This window comes from Aulonocara stuartgranti (genome assembly GCF_965226115.1).
Source record: "Aulonocara stuartgranti genome assembly, chromosome: 13".
Taxonomy (NCBI): domain Eukaryota; kingdom Metazoa; phylum Chordata; class Actinopteri; order Cichliformes; family Cichlidae; genus Aulonocara; species Aulonocara stuartgranti.
In genome coordinates, this window is record NC_138949.1 from 9,536,267 (window position 1) to 9,561,211 (window position 24,945).

The 24,945-nt window shown below is 41.9% G+C and overlaps 2 protein-coding genes across 2 annotated transcripts; one reads left to right on the top strand and one right to left on the bottom strand.

Annotated features, from left to right (window-relative positions):
• Nucleotides 1-12,372: 12,372 nt before the first annotated feature.
• nanp (N-acetylneuraminic acid phosphatase) lies at nucleotides 12,373-14,507 on the top strand (the record flags this gene model as incomplete). The annotated part of the gene is made up of 2 exons (XM_082557544.1): nucleotides 12,373-12,537; nucleotides 13,319-14,507. 2 exons carry the CDS (start codon nucleotides 12,373-12,375, stop codon nucleotides 13,949-13,951), a joined length of 798 nt encoding a protein of 265 aa, XP_082413670.1. The 3' UTR covers nucleotides 13,952-14,507.
• A 1,538-nt stretch (nucleotides 14,508-16,045) lies between these two features.
• Nucleotides 16,046-24,714, bottom strand: polr1b (RNA polymerase I subunit B). The gene is made up of 15 exons (XM_082557543.1): nucleotides 23,872-24,714; nucleotides 23,335-23,502; nucleotides 23,106-23,252; nucleotides 22,891-23,023; nucleotides 22,676-22,812; nucleotides 22,362-22,585; nucleotides 22,096-22,267; nucleotides 20,654-20,825; nucleotides 20,283-20,564; nucleotides 19,799-19,932; nucleotides 18,104-18,274; nucleotides 17,865-18,021; nucleotides 17,584-17,780; nucleotides 17,259-17,509; nucleotides 16,046-17,156 (listed from the first exon to the last, which is right to left on the bottom strand). The coding sequence occupies exons 1-15, from the start codon at nucleotides 24,046-24,048 to the stop codon at nucleotides 16,274-16,276; spliced, it is 3,405 nt and encodes a 1,134-aa protein (XP_082413669.1). The 5' UTR covers nucleotides 24,049-24,714; the 3' UTR covers nucleotides 16,046-16,273.
• Nucleotides 24,715-24,945: the final 231 nt, after the last annotated feature.

Sequence of the window (24,945 nt, forward strand, 5' to 3'; positions counted from 1 at the left end):
TATCTTCTACACCACATTTCTTACCCACTCTTGCATATTTTTTTTTTCTGATGAAGGCAAATGCATTAAGGTGTTTTTTGTATATCTGTGACTGACCATGAAGATGGAAGGAACCTTCAGCCTTGGGCATTTTTAATTAATTATTTAAAAATTAGCACAAAAAATGTTAAAAGTAATTAAGTAAAAAAATATACAATTTTGTAAGGGGTTAAGATTCATCCACAAATACTTGTGCATCTCAACAATGTAGAATATCAAAAAAAAGTTTTCAATAATTTGCATGCTCATTTCTTTTTGTTGCATGTTGAAGCTCTACTTGGAACCTTGTTAAGATCCAGCCATGCAAATTATGTTTTTTTGCCATTTTTCAAGTGGTCGCAAACTTTTGGTCTGGACTGTATATTCCATAAACCTTTCTCAAGTAAAATATTTCATGCCTTTATTTGTTGTAGTTATAAATCCAGTATCTCACATTATTGAAAAACATTTTGAGTATCAGCTTCTAACTATTCAAAAGGCATAAACATGGTGCATCCCTCAGTCTAATTCCATACATAAAACCCTGATCATGGAGAACACTTGAAAGTTTTCCAGGCGGTCATAAACACTCTCCATGAGTAGGGAAAGGCACAGTAAGTCTTTTCTATGGTGAGAGGTCAAACGCACTGCAAATTAAGAAAAAGGTGTTTTTTGGGAAACATTAGCCTTTCAGAGCTGTTCTGAAAGGCTAATGGCTCTGCAACAAAAACCATATCTGTTTTAAGAGTCAACCAACTCCTAAACCAGTTAGAGCGTCGGAGGCTTCTTCTCTGGACTAGTCTTTCAGAGAAAGATTGGAGAGACACTGAATCCAAAGTGTTTGCAATCCCGTGTGAAGTTTTTGCAGTCTGTGCCATCTCATCTTCTTGCATTGTTGGTCCAGTGTTTGATCACGTCCAAAGTCAATGCACAAGTTGGACTTTTCTGTATTGTAAATGAGAAATGTCCAAAATCTACATTGGATCTTTAGTAATTTGAGACCCTGGACTGGATTTGGGATTTCCATAAACTATAAGCCATTATCATCTCTCAAAAAAAAAAAAGCCTTGAAATATTTAGCTTTGTGTGTAATTAATATAAAATGTTTAAAAATATCCTTGTGAATTAAATTTTGAAAGATTTTTTTTTTACAATATTTATTTTTACAACTTCAAATCAACGTTCCATGATTTAAATTATTAAATAGCCAGCCTAGATAGCCAGGGATTGGCCATCCAGAGGCTCTGCCCCTGACAGTGCACCCGTCCCCTACGGCGCCTCTGGCAGGTGGTGGGCCTACAGGAGGGTGGTCCCATGTGGTCTCTTTGGGCTGTTTCTTAAGGGTTCATTGCTTCTAAAGGGAGTTCATAGCAGCACTATAGACTCTCTATAGGCTTCTCTTTTTATTCTATTTATTTATTTTATCTATTATTCATTATGATTATCTCTGCGCTTATTATACCGGAGCTGACAGGGGGTGAAGGCCAGGTTAGCAAAAGAGAAGTGAAGTGATAATAACATAAAGAGAGGGAAAGGAAAAGACCAAACGTCCACTGGGACACTTTCTGTTATTTTATAGATGCACTAGTCAGTTATAAACGTGTAATGTATGAGTGCTTTTGGCAATGCAGGTACAATGAAATCTGATAAAATGTACACATTTACAGTATAACTCTCATGTCATGAGAAACATAATCCAGTAACAGGATTACGTTTTTAACGACCCACCAATTATCTCTGCTCCAAACGCTGTGTTCCTGTTCAGAGGCGTTTGAGTCACTAACATCCCTCCTGGAATGTAACCATAGTCTGGGTCATCAGTAGCTTACTAGCAAAGATAGCTGCCCTTACAAACCCAAGCCCCAACACATCACTATCAGCTCACTCACCGTTTCTTAGTCACGGAAAATGATCTAAGTGCTTTTGCAGCTTGTACTTTATGTACCTTCAGGATATGCATCAATCATTGAGAACAAATACAAAAATTCTCCAAAGCATAGTCACCGCTAAAGCAGGTACAGGCTGAATGTGCCATGTACACAGCAGACACTCCTCGTGTTCTTTAAGCTGAAAAACAAGAACTTGGTTACACTTCATTTTCTAAACTCTGAAGTGAAGTGCTGTGATCTCAGCTGTCTGATGGTGGCACGCATTGGTTCACACATTGGAGACAAATAAAGTTCGAAAAATAGCTTTATGGTCAGGCCATCTTTTCTGGTTAGTGGGATTGAGGTAGATAAAGTGTAAACCATAAAGGAAGATGCACAAACATTTACTTACTGAAACAAAAATGAATATTAGACTTCATTGAGGGACTGTTTGTACAATTAACAGAAGAAGCTGTAATAACAGTGAATGGAAAACTGATTCGAATGATTGCTAAGGAACAGCAAAGCTGTTTGTGGAAAAACTCCTGGCTACTTCACCAACAGATGACGCATGATTGCAGGCTTTACATTACACTGCAATTGAAACTGTTTGAATGTGACTTGGATTTACCCGTGAACAAGCCTCCTGACCTGCTGTGCCCAGTCAGTCGCTTCAGACCAAGCACGTCAGTGAAGCCAATCACATCCCCAAACATTTAAAACCTTCCTAATTATGGGATTATTTTCAAAATGAATACCAGCATGTAACACGCAACGACACTAAAGCGGTCGCGCCAGAATGTCACGCTAAAAAGAAAGATTCTTTAAAATACAAGGGGGAGCAAGCGAGTCAGATACCACGGGCACAGAGAGGAAGCAGGTCTGATCAGAAACAGTTTATTACTAGGCCAGGGAGCACAAATAAAAACACCCTTAAAATGTACGTAATAAAATGTTGTCAATCTACTAAAACTAAATAAAACAATTCTAAAACCCGTAAAACTACCATTTTCTACATTCACTAAAACCCACCCTGCTATAATTATGCCACATGTTCATTATGGGTCCATCAGCAGGCCAGGAATTCCTTCTTTAGAGCAGAGTCCACGCCAGCCTCGTCTTCGACAGACAAGAAAGAGCCTCCCATCTTCTTGTCCTTCCGCTGGCCCATCACTTCCCAGCCCGGCTTGTGTTCTGCACCCGAATCCATCATGCGACCATCGCCACAGCTCCCCTTGCATCGGTGTCCTGTAAAATGACAAATAGGGGCCAGAACAATGGTTCCAGAAGCGGCCCTGGCGACCCTCTCCCAATCCAGCTGCACCCAGTAAACAACAGTAGAGACCCTACTCACAAATGCAGGCAGAGGTAAACCTCTGCCCTGCTGCCGATCACACGCGTTGTCTCTTACTGTTGCCGTTCCATGAGGCCAGGACTGGGTCGCCGCGTCACGCTGGCCATCTCACGTTAACCTTCCAGTCTGGGGCCTCTCCCCTTCAGTGCTCAGCTAGCCGGTTTTTAAAAGGTCTTTACACAGCTGATAGGCCACCTCTGGACACACCCCTGCCTCAGCAGGTGGTCCCTATCAGCTAATTTGTCCCATGTGCAGCCAGTCCACAGTGGATAAAAACCATGTCACATAAAACACTAAAAACCATGCAACAGAAACAGAATAAAACCATGCAAATAAAACGACACTCATAAACACTAAAAATCAGAATAAAAACAATATACAAGATAAATACAAATTTCCACTGTGTGACAAGCACATTGATCTGAAGAGTACATTTACATAATAATGTCACATTGACTTGTGGGGGGGAAAAAATTACTAACATAGAGCCAAAGATTTTGTGGGGGCAGCCCATGTGTAAAGCATTTCAAAGTACTTCTGCACTGGCCTTCATTTCAAATAGTGACTGATGTCTTTTGGCCTCTCTGTCCTACTGTCATTCCTACCAAGCCTGAATTGGTTGTGGCCACTTGACCAATAGACACTCCTTATGCTTTTCAGCTGGTTCACAGTTCCTATCTGGAATATGAACATGAAGCACTTAAAGGCAGATAAAAACCGAATGATTACCAAAAAAAGGTGGGATATTACTAGTTTCTATTACTTTTTCTTTTGCTTTTACTTTTTCTCACGTTAGCACAGAATCACCTGTGCTGACAGATCCAGCACACATGGTGCAACATTAGGATTTATTTAGACTTATCTTTGTGCCTCATCAAGAAAAAAAAAAAAAACGCCCCACTAAAGTTCACGCATGAACTCCAGACCGTGTTGGGAAATTCATGTTGCAATATTGTTTACATGTAACATAAAGTAGGAGATCCATTTCTCTCTTGGCTGGCAGGACACATTACACCCACTTGCTTATCATGAATGCACCATGGTCTTGGTAAAGACCTCACAAAGACCTCATAACACCACATCACCCCAACAGAGCACATTGCTTTCACACTATGGGCTTATAATTGGATATCAAAAGTAGAATGGGAGGCAGAGCCTTCAGCTTTCAGGGCCCTCTTCTGTGGAACCAGCTCCCAGTTTCGACTCTGGAGACAGACGCCCTTCCTGCTTTTAAAATTAGGTTTCAATTTTCCTTTTTTGATAAAGCATGTAGTTAGTGCTGGATAAGGTCCTCAGTTTGTTACACTGCAATAGGCCTAGGCTGCTTTTTGTTTGTTGTCACAGCTTCATGTTTCCTATCTCTTATTTTTATATTTCCTTTTTTTTCTTTTAAGACTCCGCATCCCTCTGCTCCACATGCTGGAATCGTTTTAGCCAACAGCAGATAAACAGTGCTGCTGTATAACCTCATTGACAGCCTGCACAAAGGCACAGGTGTAACTCTCACCAGTGTAGAAGTTACAGATGAAAAGAGGAGTTTGCTGCCCGGCAGAGAGGGCCTCTTTGTTATCCAACGTTATTCCCATGCCACACTGACAACAAAGGCTCCCTTCAGCTTCTGCATCCAAGGTCAGAGGCCTCGTTCTTCCCAGCCAGGTGAGATAAAAGGAGGGTCCAGCTAACAGTCTTCCTGGGGGCCATCCGTCACCACCCTTATCCAGATCTGGTGTCCTACTTCACGAGAGAGCTCTGTCAAAAGACCCACAGGATGTTGAGCGTGGAATGTAACCCACCAGCATTTCCGAACCTTTGGTTAATGCCAACGAGTCAAAAAAAGCATCTTTAAAACGCAAACGGTTTCTCTTCCGATATGTACTTTAGATTTAAGTTTGAAATAAATCACATATTCTCTGCCAGCAGCATTTTCAGGGGTGTGTTAATGGGAACTGGTTAGTATAGTTTGGAGCATGCTTGATTTCATTGCCCAGGTAACAAAACCCACTTGATCCAATTATGTAATGACATAAGCCATATAGTCCCTGCTAAAAGAAGACTTTTCCAAATCCCCGAGGCACAGGATGCACAAGAAACACAACTCCATGCACAATCCAAATTACAGCAACCTGTTTTTGGATCATGTGTGCCATTTGGGGACACATTATACAAAATATTATCCCACAATTCATTTGTTTATTTTTCATTTTACCTACAAAGGTTTCTGCAACTCACTGTGACATGGCATAGACATGCAAAATGAGTTATTTCAATCTGATGCACTGATTATTACATTCATTTCAGTTTACACATTGAAGCAAGTTTACACACAGAGTCATAATGACCAGAAAAAGACTGTGACTTTTCCTTTAAATGATCACGCTTTTATTCCATACTGAAAGAGGACACGCTTATTTGTCATGGCTCTAAAGTCATACGTTTGGAGGCGACTGGTGGGTGATCTCATAGTGAGCCCATAGACAGGGACAGGCAGGAATGACACACAAAATCCATACAGAGTCATGTCTCCTCCACGTCAGTGCCAGAGCCTCCATCTGGAAGCCTCTTTTAAAACCTCTGCAACGACACTGGGGCAACACTCCTCCCCGATGAAGGAAAAAAAAACATCAGATGGAAAGTGTCAAGCAGCTAAACGCCATCTGTTCTCTCCACCTCCGGGGTTTTTTTTCGAGCTGATGATCCAGTTTGAGAGCGCACGGAAAGGGAGATTTGATCGGGGGCGGGTTTTTTGTCATATCAGAGAAGAGCCCTGCACATTATACACACACCGCACTGTGGTGTGTGTATACATGAAGTAATGTTTCGCCCGCAATTCTGTTGAAACATTTTTAATTTTTTTTAAAATTCATGTACAATAATAATTATTTAGGTTGTTTTGAGGGCATTTGGCCACTTTACTTGTCTTCTCAGCATCCATAAAATCAAAACACAAAGTTTTTATAAAGTTACAGTGTGTCATAATTAACACTTATAACACCACATGTTGTAATTCTTACTCAGTGGTTTTTACAGATAAAACAAACGTGACATAACTTGCTAATCTGTAAGCTTTCCAGCTGTCGATAAGAGAAGTTATTAATTTGGCAGCGTTAAAGTGCTTTGATTGGGCAATAAGACTAGAAAAAAGCCATTTATCATTTACTAGATGCTGAGCTGAGCTTTCAGTTTACCCACAGTGGCCTTTTAAAAGAGAAGGATAATGTAGGATCCTAAAATGTGTTGCCATATGCTTGCTGGTTTCAGAAAACCTGGATAAGGCCGGATCCTGGTTTGGAACAGCCTGGCGTGCTACAGTTATGACACTGAGGGCAGTCACACAATCAGAAAACTGCTTGACCAGGTTCAGTGTAAATGCCAGATCCCAAATATGACTCCCAGTCAGGAGAGGACTCATAATGGGGTTTTTAATGTCCATGTAAAAGTAACCGACTGTCTGAAATGGAGCAATTTCTGTGTGCTGCTTTGTAAATCTGTTTTAAAAGTCAACAAAAAACAAACAAACAAATTCCACAAACGTGTCAATTTCTTTTTAGAATTAGTGAAAATAATATTGCAAAGCTATGTCTAGTAAACATTTTACAGAAAAAAAAAAACAAAACAAGAAGAAAATGAGGAAATACCCTGGTGCAAAATAAACTAGAACTTGAACTTTTACTTTAAAAAAATATTATATTCCCAGAAATGAAAACTAATTGGGGAAAACCTCAAAAAGAAACAGAATCTTGAAACGCACAACATATCTTATCCTAACCCCTCAGTCATGATAGGGGCCATTAGATTTTTTTAAGATTTTATCATCATCTTTAATGGGTCGGAAACCTGTGATAAGTCATGGGACTTCACCAATCACCTGCTGTCAGTTGATTGGAACTTTCTAAATGTCCCACTGGGGGTTTTTCCAAGGCAAATGGCGTGCGACAACCCATGATGTCAGAGTTTCAAGATTACATGGGAAAGTAGGAGTTGCAAATCACCTGCTAAAGTTGACAGATTTTTGGCTACAAAGTCGACTCTGTTTCCAGTGTTGTATTACATTTTCAGCCTTTCCTTTCATTCTTACTGGAAGCAGTGCTATAAAAATCTGTTTCTGCCTTCTTTTAATTTGTATTGACCAAGATTTTAAAACTCTAAATAAGACTGAAAGAGTCCTAGATAGAAAAAAAATAATTTGATAAGAGATTAAATTGCTTTTCAGGAGCTGCAGTACAAGCGACTGGCTATGGTTTCATGTGTGTTGTGTTTTTCCTTGCACGTGTGAGAAGGAACCATCAGAGCGTCGGATCCACTTCATCCAGTCATCTGTCCCAACCTCCCCCATCTCGTCTTCATCCAGTCAGCCTGAAAAACTGCACCACTGGCATACAGTGACACGACGTAGAATCATTCAGCATCGCTGCTGTGTCATCACACACACGATATCCACGATATTCATTATATTCACAACATGAATGTATAACAGGGATTTCCTATTGTGTATTTTGAGGTTGGTTTAGTGTATTGTGAGTCTGAATCTCACTCAGTCACCTCAAAATATATCAGAATTTTCCAATAATTAAAAATGGGACAAAAAGCCATATTTTGACCACACCTAAAGAGACATAAATGTACATTTTGAAAAGCAAAAGTAATTGGATGCATGGAAACATATGTCAGCTGGTTCACTCTGCTGGAAGTTTATTTTGCTCTCTTGTAAAAATGTGACATTATAATTAATGTCAGCGACATGCCAGCAGAGCAGTGCGGGGGAACTTTTCAGCTTGTTGCAACTTCTTGGCCGTTCTCGTGAAACCAGCAGTCACAGATTATCTCAAGTCACGGTTACGCAGCATTTCTGTGTATTTTTAACATCCTGAGTCATTCGTGCGACTTTGTTCCTGCCTAAATAGAAACGAGGAAGGGAGTCACCGTCCAGGGCTTACTGTTAAGATGAACGCACCTCTTCTGAAATCTGTGAATTATTCGTTAGGTGGAATTTCTTTTTTTTTTTTTTTTTTTTTTGTAGGCCTGCCGGAACAAATACAAAAAAAACAAGCGTCTCTGATTTAATAGGCCCGTAATAATAAAATACAACATCCTTATAGGTGTTAGGGAAATGACATCACTTTCAGCTCATGGAAATGAAAACTCGATGAGCTGGAAAATTAACAAAATGAAATAATTTTATTGGGAAATTTTCTTTGGGACTTTAATACGTTGAGCCTGTTGGTTTGGTCTGTGTCTTTCCTTTGTATTTGTATTAATTTGCAGTAAAAAAGTGCTTTACAAACTGGAGATGTGGGATTTAAAAGTAAACACTTAGGAGGGTGAATTTAAATAAAGATTGTTTTATGAAAATTGCATAATAAACTAAATATATTTGACACCAATTTTGACTAGATAGTTGTTTAAGCATTTGTTTAGGTTGAAAGATATATATTCAAGACAACAGCAGCAATTATTAACCTCAAATTTGTCTTTTTTTATCATAGAAGTTTCATTTATCTGATGCAGTGTGCAACTTTATGATTTCAAATACAAAAAAAAGCACTGACAATGTGCACAGTATAAATTCACACATGGCCCTCTGGATACTGGCTTTCGATTGCTGTGTTGATGGCTCTGATGCTCTCGGTGCTATACTCCACTGCCCACACATAGTTTGCCTGCCTCCCTGCTGGTGCGCTGGTTCAGTGGCTGGTCAGGAGAGCTCAGGTGCATCAGCACAGAAACCGAGGCTAATGGAAGAACTGGCAACCAGCCAGACTACTATGGGAGGTCCTATATTCTCCTACACAGGAACATTCATAGTAGCCACATTTCAGATGATAATCAGCCACAAAAAAAAAAACACTAAGAAAGTGGACAGTTTATGTGCATTTGGATTTTTTAGTACCCAAGAGACGCATGAAGCTTAAGATTTGACTATTGAGATTTGCTGCTTGTAGAGGAGACACTTCTATAGGTCACACAATTTATATAAGCTGTGCAGAAAGGCGTATCGCTCCTTGATCACAGAGAGCATTTCATAACCGCCCGAGGAGGCACCACCCTGCCCCGGATTGTGTTGATTTTGTTTGTGTGTACGTGCAGCTTAAAACTCATCCCATTGCTTCCATAACAAGTGCCATTTGACACACCAGTGTTTCTCTATTTAGACTGTAGTTCATGCATTCCCCTACACTCGATTAAATCTCACTTGTACGTGTATATGTGTGTGTGGCAGTTTGTCTCTATATCAGAGGGAGGTTTGTTGGAGGCAACTTTACAAAGTAGGGACAACTAGGTTTCAGTTATCCTTCCTAACGCAGCGTGCATGACAGATCCAAATCTTTCAGAACTGAAGAGCATTTAGATATTTCAATGATTTAATGAAACGTTGTGTCACCTGGTTATGAGAAGTGCAGATGAAGTACTATCTACATGAGGGGATCCTCATATCTTTTGACCTGCACAATTCCTATGATTCATGCCTGGTGTCACGTAGCACTCAGAACATGCCTGTAAAGTTCAGGTAACCATATTCACCTGCTGTTAATAATGAGGCGGAGCAGCAAAATCCATTTAATAACAAATGATCACCACCTTCTTTTGATATCCTACACTCACCTGTCCCAATGACTTGTAGGCCTGACCCAGAATTAGTCCAGAGAGAGCAGAAGACACGCCAAAAGCACAAACACACACACACACACATAAAGAGATCAGAAACACAGATGAGCCCCTCGGATCTAAAGAGCCGAGTGAGGGTCACAAGAAAAACAGGTGATGATAATATCTTTAAACTAGTGGAGAGGGAAAAATAGATCAAAAATACCCTGATATCATATTCCTGTTATGAAAAGGTTACAAAGAGGAATTGCACCCTTAATAACCGTCTTTTGCAGGAGATTCGTGACCAGCTGAGAGATAGCGTGTGACTGTGCAGCCACGGTTACTCATACAGATAAAGGAGGATGGCTGTCGTGCACACAAAGACACCAGGTCTCATCGGTCATTCAGATGCCTGCACTTTCTTGGAAAGAGTGACAAGAATTAGGGAAGTTATTTGTACCCCCCACCCCCCTCACATGAGAGGGGAAATTCCATCTTTACACTTGTAAGTGTGCTCTTCACTCATTCACTGTTTATGTTTCGTTTCCCCTTTTAAGTTTAGGAGTAAAAAAAAAAGAGGTTTTGGATTCATTTAATGCACGTCTGTAATTTGAATAAGCGTATCCTTCGCATGCAAGCATCAAGTGCTGTTTGGTCTGGCAGATAAAAACGGGTTAAGCCTCCCACACTATTTTTGCCCCAGTTTCTGTAAAAAGGCACAATCGCTCGAGCTGCAGACAGAATCCTCTGAAGTAACGTGAGAAAGGATTGTTGTGATTTCTGATCAGGTTTGGTACAAGAGTACAACAGGCTTGCACACTGTTGCGTGTGAACCTCTGGCTCACTGCCAGATGAGACAGCGTTAAGGACAGGTTGCATAAGAACTGAGGTATGTTTTTATTTTGAAAGAGTGTGTGTCACGGAATATGGTTTAAATTAGAAATATGCCTGGTCAAGAGTCACGTAGGCAATTTATGTAGACAAGCGATGACACTGATGGTTTCCTGCTCTATCATCACCTTCTGGTGGTTAAGATAAGCAGGACACAGACAAAGTGCACGCATTAAAAGGGAACTAGGGCTGTGGAAAATAGTGCACAGAGTCTAAATCACAATGAGGCAATGGATACGTTTAGGAAAGCTGCTATATTTGGGCTTTAGAAATATAAATTAAAGCTGTAAAGCCAAAACTATTATATTTGATACATGAGTTTTTGGGACCTTTCAGTGTGATTTTTTTTCTTTTTCTGAGAAACCTGAACAAATTTTACAGTGACTTTTTAAACCAATACATTGCACGATATAGCAAAAAAAATCTTACAAATTAAAACCTATATATGGACAGTAACATTTAATTTATTATTTTTTAATAGTTAAAGGATTAAAATAAAAACTCCAGTTTAAAAAATATAAATGAGAATTTATGTCATGAACTATAGAATACATCTCATCAAGTTGTTTAAATCATGAAGACCAATGCACTATAGATGCTGAGTTCCAAAAACTGTGTAAATGTTTTGTGTTTTGTTGAGTCACTGTGATCAGATTCTTGACTGATTTGATGTATTTCATTTCAAGTAAATATCACTTGTACTATTGTACTGCTTGCAAATATTTGTATTTATATTTTGACAAATTGTGAATAAAGTTATAATCAAAGGTATTAGTAACTATTAATCGGGGAAACAAGAACTAAAATTATTGTCATTACAAAAAGCGAGGAATCTCATCTGCAACATAATGCTGGACGCAAGAATGCAATACCTCGTTTTAATGGCGCCATCGCGAGGAAAAACATCACAATGCCCAGAGCTCTTTGAGTAAGTCATTCGAAATACTAAGTGTGCATTGTATTTAATAAGAAAGAGCACTTATCCTCATGCTAGTGCACTTAATCATCATTTATAGTCACCTTACAGTCCCATTATGTCGTTTCCCGAAAGTCTTAGTCAGAGATTAGCGGTCAGAGTTATCACGACATGACTGAAAGAACAAGGAAGAACAACTGTCAGAAAATGATTAACTTAAAAATGTTTATTTTGTTCCAAGAAAATATAGTAATTATATTATTATTTGACTGTGGTTATTTAGCATTCTTTAAAAAAAAGAAAAAAGAAAAAAAAAGACCAAGTTTAAAATATATGAGGGTAAGGCTTGCAAGTTAAACTATCCACAGATTTAACTACACTTTTTGTATAATACAAACTACAGTAGGAAAGGCAATTTTGAAGTTCTGTATTTATATATTGTAATTACCCGCTAAGCACTTCCGGGAACTATCTGAAGGCTATTCGATTCACGTGACGATCATGTTCTTTTTAGTTTTCTCAAAAAATTAATTAACAATTAATACCGGGGATACATAAGAGGGAATAACTAGGGAGGAATATAATAATAATAATAATAATAATAATAAAACTTCATTCATTTGCATTTCATTCAAATATTCAAATTCAGGAGAAGCAGAAGTTGAATTAAGTATGTGAAGTCTCTCTCCATCCAACAGCTACATAGCAATGGATTGATGTTAATTAGAACTACAACTCCCATGAATCGTTTCACTCGGCAGCACTTCCGCAAACGACCAGCGTTTTGGCGTAGAATGATAGAGCACTCCTCTACCGCTGACGACATGGCTGTGAAAGCGATTTTGTTTGATTTGGACAACACGCTCATTGAAACGAGTCGAGCAGGTGAAGTGGCGCTAAAAAAGGTAATAAAATAAAGAAATAATTCGCCTAGAATTTAAGTTATTTCCGTCAGCTAATTAAAGTCGGTTTTTGTAAGTTTTACATGGAAGTGCGTAGACTAGTGACGTCTTTCAGTCAACCCAATGATACATTTATTTTACTGTCTTCAGTTCGGGGCTCTTTATTGTCTATTTTAACTAACTGAGTGGCTGTTATGGACGTTTGCGCTGCTGTTGCTGCCTAGTTTTCACTTTTATTGTCCGATTGGCAGGACCGCATACGGAGTCCGGAAGGGGCCACTATTCAGCTAATCACTAAACAGGCAGGGGCTCCGTTTGTCCTTCTTTCTAAAACTTTCGGATTGGCTAATCCTTGCAAACCAAAGTTTTGAACAGCTAGTGGATGGGTGTGCTCACAGACAGAGCAGTGCGTCTGAGATGACCATCCCCGACACTCACACTGTACAAGAGAATAAAGAAAGGGAGATTAGAAAAAAAAAAGTTGTTTTATATATATCTTTTTTGCTACAACAATTCCAAATGCCACTAAAGCATGGAAAAATCAGAAAAAAAAGCACATAATACATGTGAGGAACTAAAATCCTGTCGCACCTCAAAATTGCTTGTTTACAGTACGAGAATACTAAAGCCCCTACAACCACCTAAATAAATGCCCTTCTTTGTATCTTTGGTTGTTCTTCAGCCACAGATGACTATTTTTATTTTTTGCATTTGCATTTGCATAAAATGAAAAAAAGGATTTTGGAGGCTAACATCTTGTGGTGAATTTCTGAATTTCATACAGACCAGTGAATTTTTGAAGACCACGCTGGGCCTTGATGACAGCACCGTCTGCACCATTTGTGACAAGTTCAAGCAGAAGCTGTTCCATGAGAATTTTGACTGCTCAGCTGGTCAAACCATAGATGATGTCCGTGCGCATCACTGGGAGGAAAGCATCAAGGAGACTGTAGGGAATTGCTCTACGCCTTCTTTGCCAGCTCAGTGTTATAACATGTGGAAAAGCAGTCGTCTGGAGCTTCTCACTCTTTCTCCTCAAGTATGCAACCTCCTGAAACAGCTGCGCAGCAGATACAAGCTGCTGCTGCTGACCAACGGCGTAGCCCAGACCCAGAGAGAGAAAGTGGCGACGGCTGGATGTGAGGAGTTCTTCGATGCCATTGTGATCGCAGGAGAACACAAAGAGCAGAAACCATTCCCCTCCATCTTCAGGTTGTGTTTCAGCATGCTGGAGGTAGAGGCTCTGGACTGTGTGATGGTGGGAGATTCTCTGGACACAGACATTCAGGGGGGCTTGAATGCCGGAGTTCGGGCCACAGTTTGGATTAATAGTGCAGGGGGGGGCGCGTCAGAGAAGCCAGACTACACTATCACTACTGTTCTGGAATTACCAGATATTCTGGCACAGCTGCAATAAGAACAACTGGTGAAGAGTGAATGAGTTTTACTTGAGATGTTGTGGGAATTTTTACCTATTGATATAATTGATTTAGATATGACTACTCCTATTAGTTTTCCAGTGTTCAACGAGGTGCATTTTAATTTGAGGTTTCTGGTTGGGATTTTAGACACCGTAATTTTGAACATAGAGTCTGTAAGAAAATGTGTGTTGAAGCTTCACTATTATACACATGAGGCAGTCAAAGTAATTGCATTTAGTTAAAAACTCGAGTACAGTTAAGATACTTGTACGAGATTATTAAGCATGTTTTTGACATTGGCACTGTTGGGTTCAAGGCATTTCAGACTGATGCCCTATTGTAATCACGTTAAATTTTTCCATAGCACATGCATTTCTGTATTCAATTCAGTAATCACATTAGTTATAATTTATTCTTCAGTTACACAAAGTTACCTGCATGATGAAATAAAAACACGTGTATATAATCAGCTAATTTCAGCTTGTGTGCTGGGAGGAGTTAAATGGACTGAACTAAAGTGCTTTTATAAAACTTGCCTCATTCACCCATTCATACGAGCACTGTTTTTCTATGCCTTACCTATGTAAGTGCTTTCTATCTAACATTCACAGTGTCATACACCGATGGATTGGCAACTTGGGGTTAGTATCTTGCCCAAGGCGTGCAGACTGGAGCAGATGGGGACTGAATCACCAGCCGTCCTATTACTAGGTTACCTGCTCTTTAGACTTTTGAAAATTGGAGAATATGGACATTATTTTTGTTTTATTGCACAAAAGTACAAGAGTGTACAGGTAAAGTGCAAACTGTGTCCAGGACAGAAACAACTGCATCATACTGCTAAGACAACATCGTCTCATTGCGAGCATCAGCACATACAGCACGCCCACACAAACTAGCATTCAGGAAGCCAAGCAGATGTTAAAGCTGAGCAGCCAAAGCCTGCTCTTTAGTAGGTAACAAAGGCAGTAATGAGCAGTCAGCATTGTATCCTCCATTTCTACAGTAGAATCACAGTGCTGACCCATTCAAAGTCTTTTTGTTTAAACTTTGCAGTCACACTTAAAACTAAAATAAGAGAATATTTATGTCCTCAATAGGCTGGGATTTGTGGGAGTGCAGCCTAAGGCTTGATTTAGACTTCTGCTTTGTAGAGCCTACGACATAAACTACGCAAGCGGCTGTCTTCATTGCTAGCGTTTATACTTGTGCCGGCGCAGTATGTGTTAATTACCATGTGGTTATGTTTTACATGCTGTATCAGTCAAGACACTGGGCCTTCTTTTCCTCCTGCATCCAGGTCTTCATTGTGGTGATTCCAATAGTTTGAGTAATCTCCCTCCAGGAATTTCCTGACATTTGCTAGTCCTTATATTGACGCTATTATTATTTATCCATAATACTGAGACGATTATTCTCTTACTAATAAATCCAAAAACCTCAACAAAGCAGTAGCTGGAAATGCACAAGAGGAAATGACGTACTGAACTGGTCGACAGTGTTTGTCGACTACTTTGAGCCAACGTGTATTTACAGGTTACACCAGTGGTCACAGCATTCTCACTGAAGCATAAATCCCGGTAAGGTTTATATAAGAGGCTGCTAATGTATTTAATATCATGAGTGGTATAACAAATTACTTCCTCCAGTGAGTAATGTAACGCATTAATTAAAAAAAAAAAAAAAGTAATGATCCCAGCACTGTAGGCAACTCACCTTTCACCCAGAGCTGCTCACCCCTCCCTCTTTTCCATTGTTGTGATGAAATAGTTTTAGACAGTTTTAATTTATTCTTATTTAATCAAGCTTGAAACAGTTTTGTTTGAAGAAAATACGATTTTGTGGGAAACGGGCTCAGTGCCTTTACTTCATCCTGATCACTTTTACACTAATTTACTGTTAGTAGCACCTCAGTAAAGTATTAAGCACACACTTTCCCCAAGGGGACATTTTCAGGACACTTTATATTTCCAGTGCATTTTGTGGTCATGTGTGAAATTTTAGTCCAATGTGGCACTTTTAATATTTCATAATTTCTCTTAATGGATCTGAGTAGTCTTGACTTCTACTGTAGCAATGACAAATTAACCTGATACTGAACATTTTTATTCATCGCAGAAGATTGTCAACCCGTGCATCCCATCATACACTGATACTTGGTCATGTTTTTGGGGCTAATAAAACTTTTCATGGACATCATGTTATGCGTTTATCGTCTTCTGTTGGCACGCATGATTTGAGCAGCTTTATTGAGACCCGTCTGAACAAAGTGTGCAGGGTTGGCGCTTTAAGGCATGAATCTTTACATCCTATAAAATTCACTTGACTTCTAATTTGACTTTGATGTTCATTGCAGCAAGCTCAGCTACAAAGTAGCGGAAGACATAAGGAACAGACACCGAGTCAACAGAGTCACTTTTGCCACACAGGGTGCAGACAGTCTTACGGTGGCGCATGGATGACCAGTAGGGCGGCGGTTTCTCCAACAAAGGGGAGAGAAGGCTGCCACAGTCAACGCACACCTGAGCCACTGAGCGGTCTGAGCAGTTGAAGAGGCGATCGTGAAGTAAGAATGAAGAGCCGTGAGCCAGCAGGGCGTCTCGCTCCATCTCCCCGAAACGGATGCCTCCCTGCACGTTCCTTCCTCCTACGGGCTGGTTGGTCACTTTGTCTCGTGCTCCTGTCGTCCTAACTTGGAACTTGTCGGAGACCATGTGACGTAGCCGCTGGTAGTAGACCACGCCGATGAAGATGTCTGCCTCTAGCTCCTGACCGCTCAGTCCGCTGTACAGCCGCTCCGTACCGTAGTAGTTGTAGCCGCCCGCCCGAAGCAGCTCGCCAAAGTAATCGAGCGCCGAGTTCTCCTCGGAAAAGGTGAAGGGTGTGGCGTCGTGGCCGAGGCCGTGCAGGGCGCCCGACTTGCCGGCCATGCTCTCGATGAGCATCCCAATTGTCATACGGGAGGGGAAGCCGTGGGGGTTGAACAGGATATCCGGAGTCATGCCGCTCTCGGTGAAGGGCATGTCCTCCGTCGGCCACAGGCGGCTCAGGATGCCCTTCTGTCCGTGGCGGCTGGCAAACTTGTCACCGATGGTGGGATTTCGGGGCATTCGTACAGTGATGCACACGCGCTTGAAGCGGCCTGAGCCGCCGTCATTACTGCAGACCTTTATGTTGTCAACAATACAGGCCTCCTGACTCCTGCAAACAGAGAAGAGAAACCATAAAATGTGAATAACAGAGGTATTTTACAACTGAGCTGATGAAAAATGATCACACTGCTACAAAAATGTTATCGCGTACTTGTAGTAGGAGATAAAGGTCTGCCCAGTGTTGAGGTTGATGTAGCTGTAGAAAGGGTCTCCATACTGAAGCACCGATCCGATGAAGGGCAGTCCATCAGCGTCTAGTTTTTCTTTCACTTTGGGGTCGCCTGGCTTGGTTCCAAACACCACGCCGTCTTCTCCCTTCACCTTCTCTGCCAGGTCCACCAGCTCCGTCTTGTAGATACTTCCATGGGCAAAGCCTCTCTCCCATGACGACTTGTTCACAATCTGATGAAAACAACATGTGTCAAGAGTTCAACCCTATCCCGATTAAAAATAGAGAACAGTTTCATTTAACTCACCATGGCATCTTCCATGTCGTAGCCTGTGTAGGATATGACGGCCACGATGGCGTTGGTGCCGCTGGGGTAGTTGTCGAGGCCGTAGTGGTCGTACATATAAGGCCTGACTAGTGGGCTCTGTGGGGTCTGGAGCCGGTACAGCTTGTTATCAGAGCGATCCATGAAAGAGTGTAGCGGGAAGCCCATAGTCTGCTTACCTGAAATAAGGGGAATGAGCACAGTGGTTCATGGAAAATGTAGGTTTGCTCAAAACTGTCAAAGAAAAGATTCAAATAACCTACCCATCTGACACTGGTACATGTTCCTGGGACTCTGGTTGTGGTCAGAGTATGGGATGAAGTTTGCCACCACACTGAGCATACTGTGAGGGAAGAGCTCCTGGTGTGTGGTTACTCTTGGTTCAATCTCATTCTCCAAGATTCCGACATTGATGTAAAGCTGCAGGCAAAGGAGAAAAGGTGCTCGGACTAAAACGGTGCTCTTACAGCTACAAAAAAACCCTCCACTTTTAACACATTACCTGTTCAAAGGTGCCAATCAACTCTTGCTTGCCAAAAGCCAAGTTCTGTACAGGCCGCACCATGCGACAAGGTGTTGTGAAGAGGAACAGGCCTGGATATAAGCTGGCCTTGCCTGTTTTGGGAACCAGGACAATCTCTGTCCAGGGAGGAATCTTCTTCTCTCTTAACACCTGGAGGTATGAGTTTTAAAGATCAGTTTTCTGCACAGTATACACAGGTGACACCAAGCAGGAGTTAGTATACCGTGAACCTGCAACTAGGGCTGCCACGATTAGTCAACTAGTCACGATTATGTCGACTATTAAAATCGTCGACGACTAATTTAATAGTCGACGCATCGTTTGAAGCTTTGTAAGATCACAAAGGACGCAGGAATGAGTAGTAGGATTTAAGGGTGTAATAACGGACTGAAACAGAAGATGGCAGCACTGCATGTACAAGGATGCTAGCTGCCGTTAAACCCCGAAGAAGAAGAAGCTGTGTCCCAGAATTCATAGCGCAGCTGTCAACAATGGCGGCAGCTAGTTAGTTTTAACTATACTCTTATTATTCTTTCTGGGTCACAAAATAAACGTTTAACATATTTTCAGGCGAGAATGTAGCTGTGTAAACCTCAAATATCTGCTCAGTTTATCAAGACACCACATATTTTCAAAAGCTCTCCGACGTTTTCGGAGACGTCTGTTACCCACTAGCTCGATAGCTAGGCGGGGGCAAGGCTAACTAGAGCCGTGAGAACACCGGACTCCCGGCAAATCGTTTTCAAACCCACCACTGTCTTTCGCTACTCAGGTTAAACATGATATATAAGTCACTTAGATAACTTAAAATGTTATTGTTTGGCTTTCTTTAGTATTTTATTTGTTCCTGAGTAAATCGGTTTGTCTGAGATTAAAGTTATAGTTTTTGCACAGCTAAATAAACTTCAAGCAGACAGCTGATCATCAGAAGTGTGAGACGCTGGATAATATACTCCGGTGTCCTGTTATATTTTAGAAAGCAAGGAGTTTATTAAACTTCACCGAAACAATCTGCAAATTTCATTAAAAATTAATAAACTACCATCTTGTCTTTATTTTTAGTTAGCACAAACACTTCAAGCTGTAAGCTAATGATAGTTATATAAGACCAGATGCTGCTGGTGCAATAAGCTGTACGCTGTACGTCCAATGGATGATGATCTGATTAGTCGACTAATCGCAAAAATAATCGGTGACTAGTCGACTATCAAAATAATCGTTTGTGGCAGCCCTACCTGCAACAGACAGTGCACAAGTGAAGTGAAGAAGAGAGTGTAGGCAGGGTAGAGTGGATGGAGACCAGTGTCAGAGGTGATAGCAACAAGAGCAAAAGGGATTTAAGTAGGTAGCAAGACCTGCTCTGATGAACTGACAAAAAGAGGTGGAGCTTATGTTATCATAGCTTTTCATTGGGAGAGACCAGGATGGAGGCAATAAGAAATTAATATAAACGAAGAGAGGCAAAGCTGAGATGGTTTGGATGTGCAGAGGAGGGACAGTGGATATACCGGACAAAGGATGTTGAAGATAAAGCTGCCAGGCAGGAGAAAAAGAGCAAGAAAAGATTCATGGATGGACATGCAGAGGGCCGATGTGACAGGGGAGGATGCTAGGGATGGAGGCAGATGATCCACTGTGGTGCAGCTAAAGGGAGCAGCTAACAGAAGACAATACCTTGAACCTGCGCAGTGATTCAACCACAACTGGAGCCAAGTCAGCCTCCACCCAGCCAACAACAGCACCGTCCAAGACCACAGGGTAGCAGTCTGCAAAGGCCCGACCAGGAGTTCCATCCACAGGAGTGACACCTAAACGAGCAGATACAGCAAACGCATTTCAACCCAGTGCCACGTGCAGAGACTTTACCTGGCCAGGCCTACGAAGTATATCAATGACTGCCTGAGTTAATCTTTTATTTCAGCATTACTTTAATGACGTTTCCCCACAGGCAGGTCACTGTTATTGGAATATCTTACAAAAAGTATTATTTAACAATTGATTCATGAAAGTATTGCTATGTCTCTCATTTGCAAGCACACGCGCCGACCTCTCCTCCCTAATTGTCACAAATCTATAGAGTCTAGTTCTGTGGTAGACAATGGACTAGCTTTTGGTCCTGGGTAAGATTGTACAACAACTGCCTGAAGTCAGTCCTCACCAAGCGAACAGAGCAGAGCAGGCAGTGACGTGGTGGACAAGGTCAATGCCACAATTTCACAGCTGGCTGTCATGTGGTTCATGAGTCCGCAAGGCTCGCCGTCTGGAGTGTGGACAGGACACAGGAAGCCCCAGGACTCGGGCAGCAGCTTACGCACAGAGGTGGTCCTCATCTTAGCGAACGCTGCTCCTCTGTGCACGCAGCGGAAGTGAGACAGGTAGCGAATGAAGTTGAGCTTGTCAGCTACAACGCACAGCCCGGTGTTCTGCAGCATGCCCAGACCTGTGGGAGGAGGGAGCACATTTTTAGATGAATGAATGAATGTTTTAGTGAATTTTCAAAGCTGGCCATGTATTAGTCTTGGACAGGACCTGTCTTAGACTGGAGGTTTCCAGTGGCCAGCAGATATTCAAATGGTCTGGTCAAGTCAGTTCCCATGTTGAGCATCTTTATCATCATTTCAGAGCTCCATCCTCCGGTCACTTTGCTGCCTCTCTTGTCAAAGGACAGCTTCACAGACACCAGCCATGCAGTCAGTCTCTCCTGCGAAAACGTTTGAGTGGTTAAATCACACAACTGAAGGCTTAAGTGGAAGAAGACACTTTGTGTGAGCACTGTGGAAAGTGTTGGGAAGGTTACTTTTAAAATGTATTCCACTACAGATTACAGAATACATGCCCCAAAATGTATTTTGTAAGGTATTCCGTTACGTTACTCAATGACAGTAACGTATTCCAAATACTTTGGATTAGTTAATATATTATCATGCTTTTTACAACTACATGAATGTACTACTGCTGTGTGATTTATTACTATTACTGAAGGCTACTCGCCATAATGGCTTTCCACCGGCGTGGAAATACCAAAAGAGAGCACAGTCTAACATATGAATCAGGAAAAGACCGCCGTGTAATCCATTTATTTCAACAAAGTAACTGTATTCTGAATACCACCTTTTTAAACGGTAACTGTAATAGAATACAGTTATTTTAAATACATAATGCCGGTACAGTGGTCCCTCGTTTACTGCGGGAGTTATGTCCCAAAAATAACCCGCGATAGGTGAAATCCGCAAAGTAGCCAACTTTATTTTTTACAATTACTATAGATGTTTTAAGGCTGTAAAACCCCTTACTACACACTTTATACACTTTTCGCAGACAGGCACAACACTTTTCTCTCTTAAACGCTCTCAAAGTTCAAACCTTTGTAGAAAAATAAGTCCAGTATTACAAAATGAAGGCAAAGGCACCCGCGGTTGCCTTTGACGGTGCAAAACGTCTTGTCGACATTGTGTTTGTTGGGGAGAAAAGTTACAAACATACAGTACAGCACACTGCTAGCGATCGAAGATTTACGTAAATTTAACAAGCTGAACGCATTCTGTACTGTAAAGGAGACACGGCACGAGATTGACTGACAATGGTCTACAGCCAATCAGGATGCAGAACACAATGTGCTGGAAAAACAAAACAAAAAAAACATGAAAAATTGCACCAAAAAAATCCGCGAAACAGCGAGGACGTGAAAGGTTACAGCGAGGGACCACTGTACATGTATTCCATTACTACCCAACACTGACTGTGGACATGGAGCAGTCAGGTAAAAAGACAAGAAGTAGTCCACAGAAAAGAAACATGAATGTAGTGAAGGAGGACATGCAGAGGGCTGCTGTGAAAGATGTTAGCAATCGGGTGAGATGGAGGCAAATGATCTGCCTAAGAGGAGCAGCTGAAATGCTACTACAGTCCTGCTCAGCAAAGGAGAAAGGACAAAGACAAAAAAAACTAAGAAAAATATTGAAGATTCTTGCCTTCAGAAACATGAGGTAGAGCTGACCAGGAGTGAGCACTTCCTGGCACACGATACTGTCGGGGTTTTCTTCCATGCACTCCTGCTTGGCAAAAGTGAAGAGCTTCCTCGTCATCAGACAGAGCAAGTAGAACTTCTCCACGTCTGACTTCAGGTGGATGCAGATACACTCACTGATCAAAACAGAGTAAGCCCCTTTTTTTAAATAAACATACCACCAAACATAAAGCAGAACGGGTGTCAACCGTATCCATCCCCAGAACTTACTTTAACAGGAAGTTGGCACACTGTTCATTTGTGTACCACTCAGGGAGGTTCATCTTAACCCTGAAGCGCTCTCCGAGGTAATTGAGCACCTTGCTGCGGGTGGTGCAGTTCTCCTCCATGACGATGCGCAGCATCTCGGACACACAGGTCTTGTAGAAAGAATTGTCCTCGCGGCCTTTGATCAGCTCCTGGTAGATCTGGAAGTCTGTGAAGTCCACCAGAGCCTGAGGAACATGAGAGCAAATGAGCACACAATGAGCCTAAAGGATTTTTATCATTAACTGTTCTGTAATGAAAGCTGCAGGCTTGCTCACCTTTAATGCAAAGCCTAGTGGGAGGAAGAAGAGCTCTTTCTGGTAGATGAAGTTCAGCATCACAGTTCCATTTTCCAGATAATGCAGGTTCATGTTGATGGCTGTGTGCTCCTCCCTCACGCAACGCATAGAAATACCTGAGTGAAGAAAAAGCCGGTGAAAACATGCAGGCGTGGACTCATTGCTGCACTGTTTTCTTTAGAAGTAATACTTACCGTACTGAGTGTAACCCTGACCCCTGTTCTTCCACTTGGGTCTTGACATGGCGATAGGATAGTTCCTCCTTGGCATTATCAGCATGCGGATAACCTTCTCAATTCCATTCACAATGAAATAACCTCCCATTTCCTGTCAAAGTTGATGCTGGTATTATAGGACAATATTTAAACCCATCCTGGCTCAGTTTAAAAGTACAGCTGCCATATCCTACCTCGGCTTCTTCGTGATGCTCTACAAGCTCTTTGGGGGACATGCCATGCAGGTTACACAGCTTGGACTTCACCATGATGGGCACATGACCCAGAGACTGCTTGATGATGCCTTTGGGAACTCCATTGATCGACCAGCTGACATCTGCCTGAAATGAGTCAACACTCACCCAGTCAACATGGATTATTTTAAAACGTTGCTGTGGGAATATAAACACGACTCAGGCTTACCACTATTTTCCCTTTGTACGAGCATCTTCTTCCCCGGCACTCTGCTGGGAACACCTTCATTTCCTTGCAGATGTTCCCTTTGGCAACCACTGGGTTTTGGATGGCAGCTTCAACGAAACCAAGGCTGATCCGTTCATTTTTGAACATGAACTCTAAGGGGGGGATGGACTGGGAAAGGTGACGGAAAAGTGAGAAACGTAAGAAAGGCAAAGATTATGGGAAGCAACTGCAAGAGGGATGTTCACAGCAGGTTGAGCAGCTTTCAGAGAAAATACTGCTGGAAATGATACCAGCAGCTAGTCGACCAGCAGGAAACCAAATTCTTCACTCACTCATTTCATCGTTGTTATGGTGGCTTTCACTGGCCTACAGTAACTCACTGCATATCACTGCACTGCGTGCTCAAGACAAGCTTACACAACTCCGAGTCACACAGTGTACGCTATTAATCGTAGTTTTAACTAGTTGGGGTTAATCGCTGGTCTTAATGAAGTGATTCATCACATTGTTGAGAACTTTGAAGAAACATTTGCTGACCTGCACAACGCGGTTGAGTCCGTCTGTGACTGCCTGGTCAAACGACTCGATGTGAGCTTTGGTCAGATCCTGAATGGCAGCATGCTGGGTGTCCTTCATGTGGCCAAAGCTTCCATCTGTCAGATTTTTCAGACTCGGACCTTTGGGAAGATCACTCCACTTACTTGAAAAATCCATGCTTGCGCTTGTTTACCACATGTGCATGGTTGACACAGGAAGCACATGCCCTACACAGGAAGAGAAGCGTTTTCTTCTTCGCTTAAGTTTTTTGGGTGTAACTAGACTCGCACACTGCTAGCTTAGCGCCATCTTGTGGGCGTAGTTATGCATAAAATTTCGTTTAGCTAAAATGACGCGAGTGGTGGTCATTGCGCCGCTCCTCCAGTTGGAGGCGCTGTGCAACCGACAAACAGCGGTGGTTTTCAATGGAAAAAGAGGAGAGAGAAACTGCGTTGACGCTTTTATAAACTGTAAAAACATGATATTTAAGTGTGTGTGCTGTGTGTATATTTCTGTGGAGAGGGGAAAGAGTATAAAAAGACTGGGTCCCGCTGTATTACTCAGGCTGCACTACAGCGTCTATTCACAGGCGCGATCCCACTACTGAGCGGCACGGGGGCTTTGACCTGCTCCGTTCCCGACCTGGGCCGGTGCACCCCTCCGTAGGCGACCTGGTGGTCCCGAGCTCCCCCAGGAGCACCATATCGATACCGAACTTAGTGCGGACACCCGATCGGCATAGTCCGCTGCAGCTCAGAGCTCCTGAGCTCAAACGATCCGCCAGCCTCAGCCTCCCGGTAGCTTGGATTACAGGCGCGCGCCACCGCACCCGGCGAGAAGTGCTCTCGTTCATGCAGGCTTTAAGGTGCCTACACGTGACGTCATCCGAGAGGGACGCTCTGCCCTCGCGGCACCTGCTCATTTAAAATAACATTATTATTATTCCAGAAATTTAAAAAAAGCTAAAGGTAAAGATTAAATCTTAATGTTTCACATTACATAGTCAATTTAATTTCATTATATAGCGCCACACTGTAACAACCCAACACTGTCTCAAGGCGCTTCATATTGTAA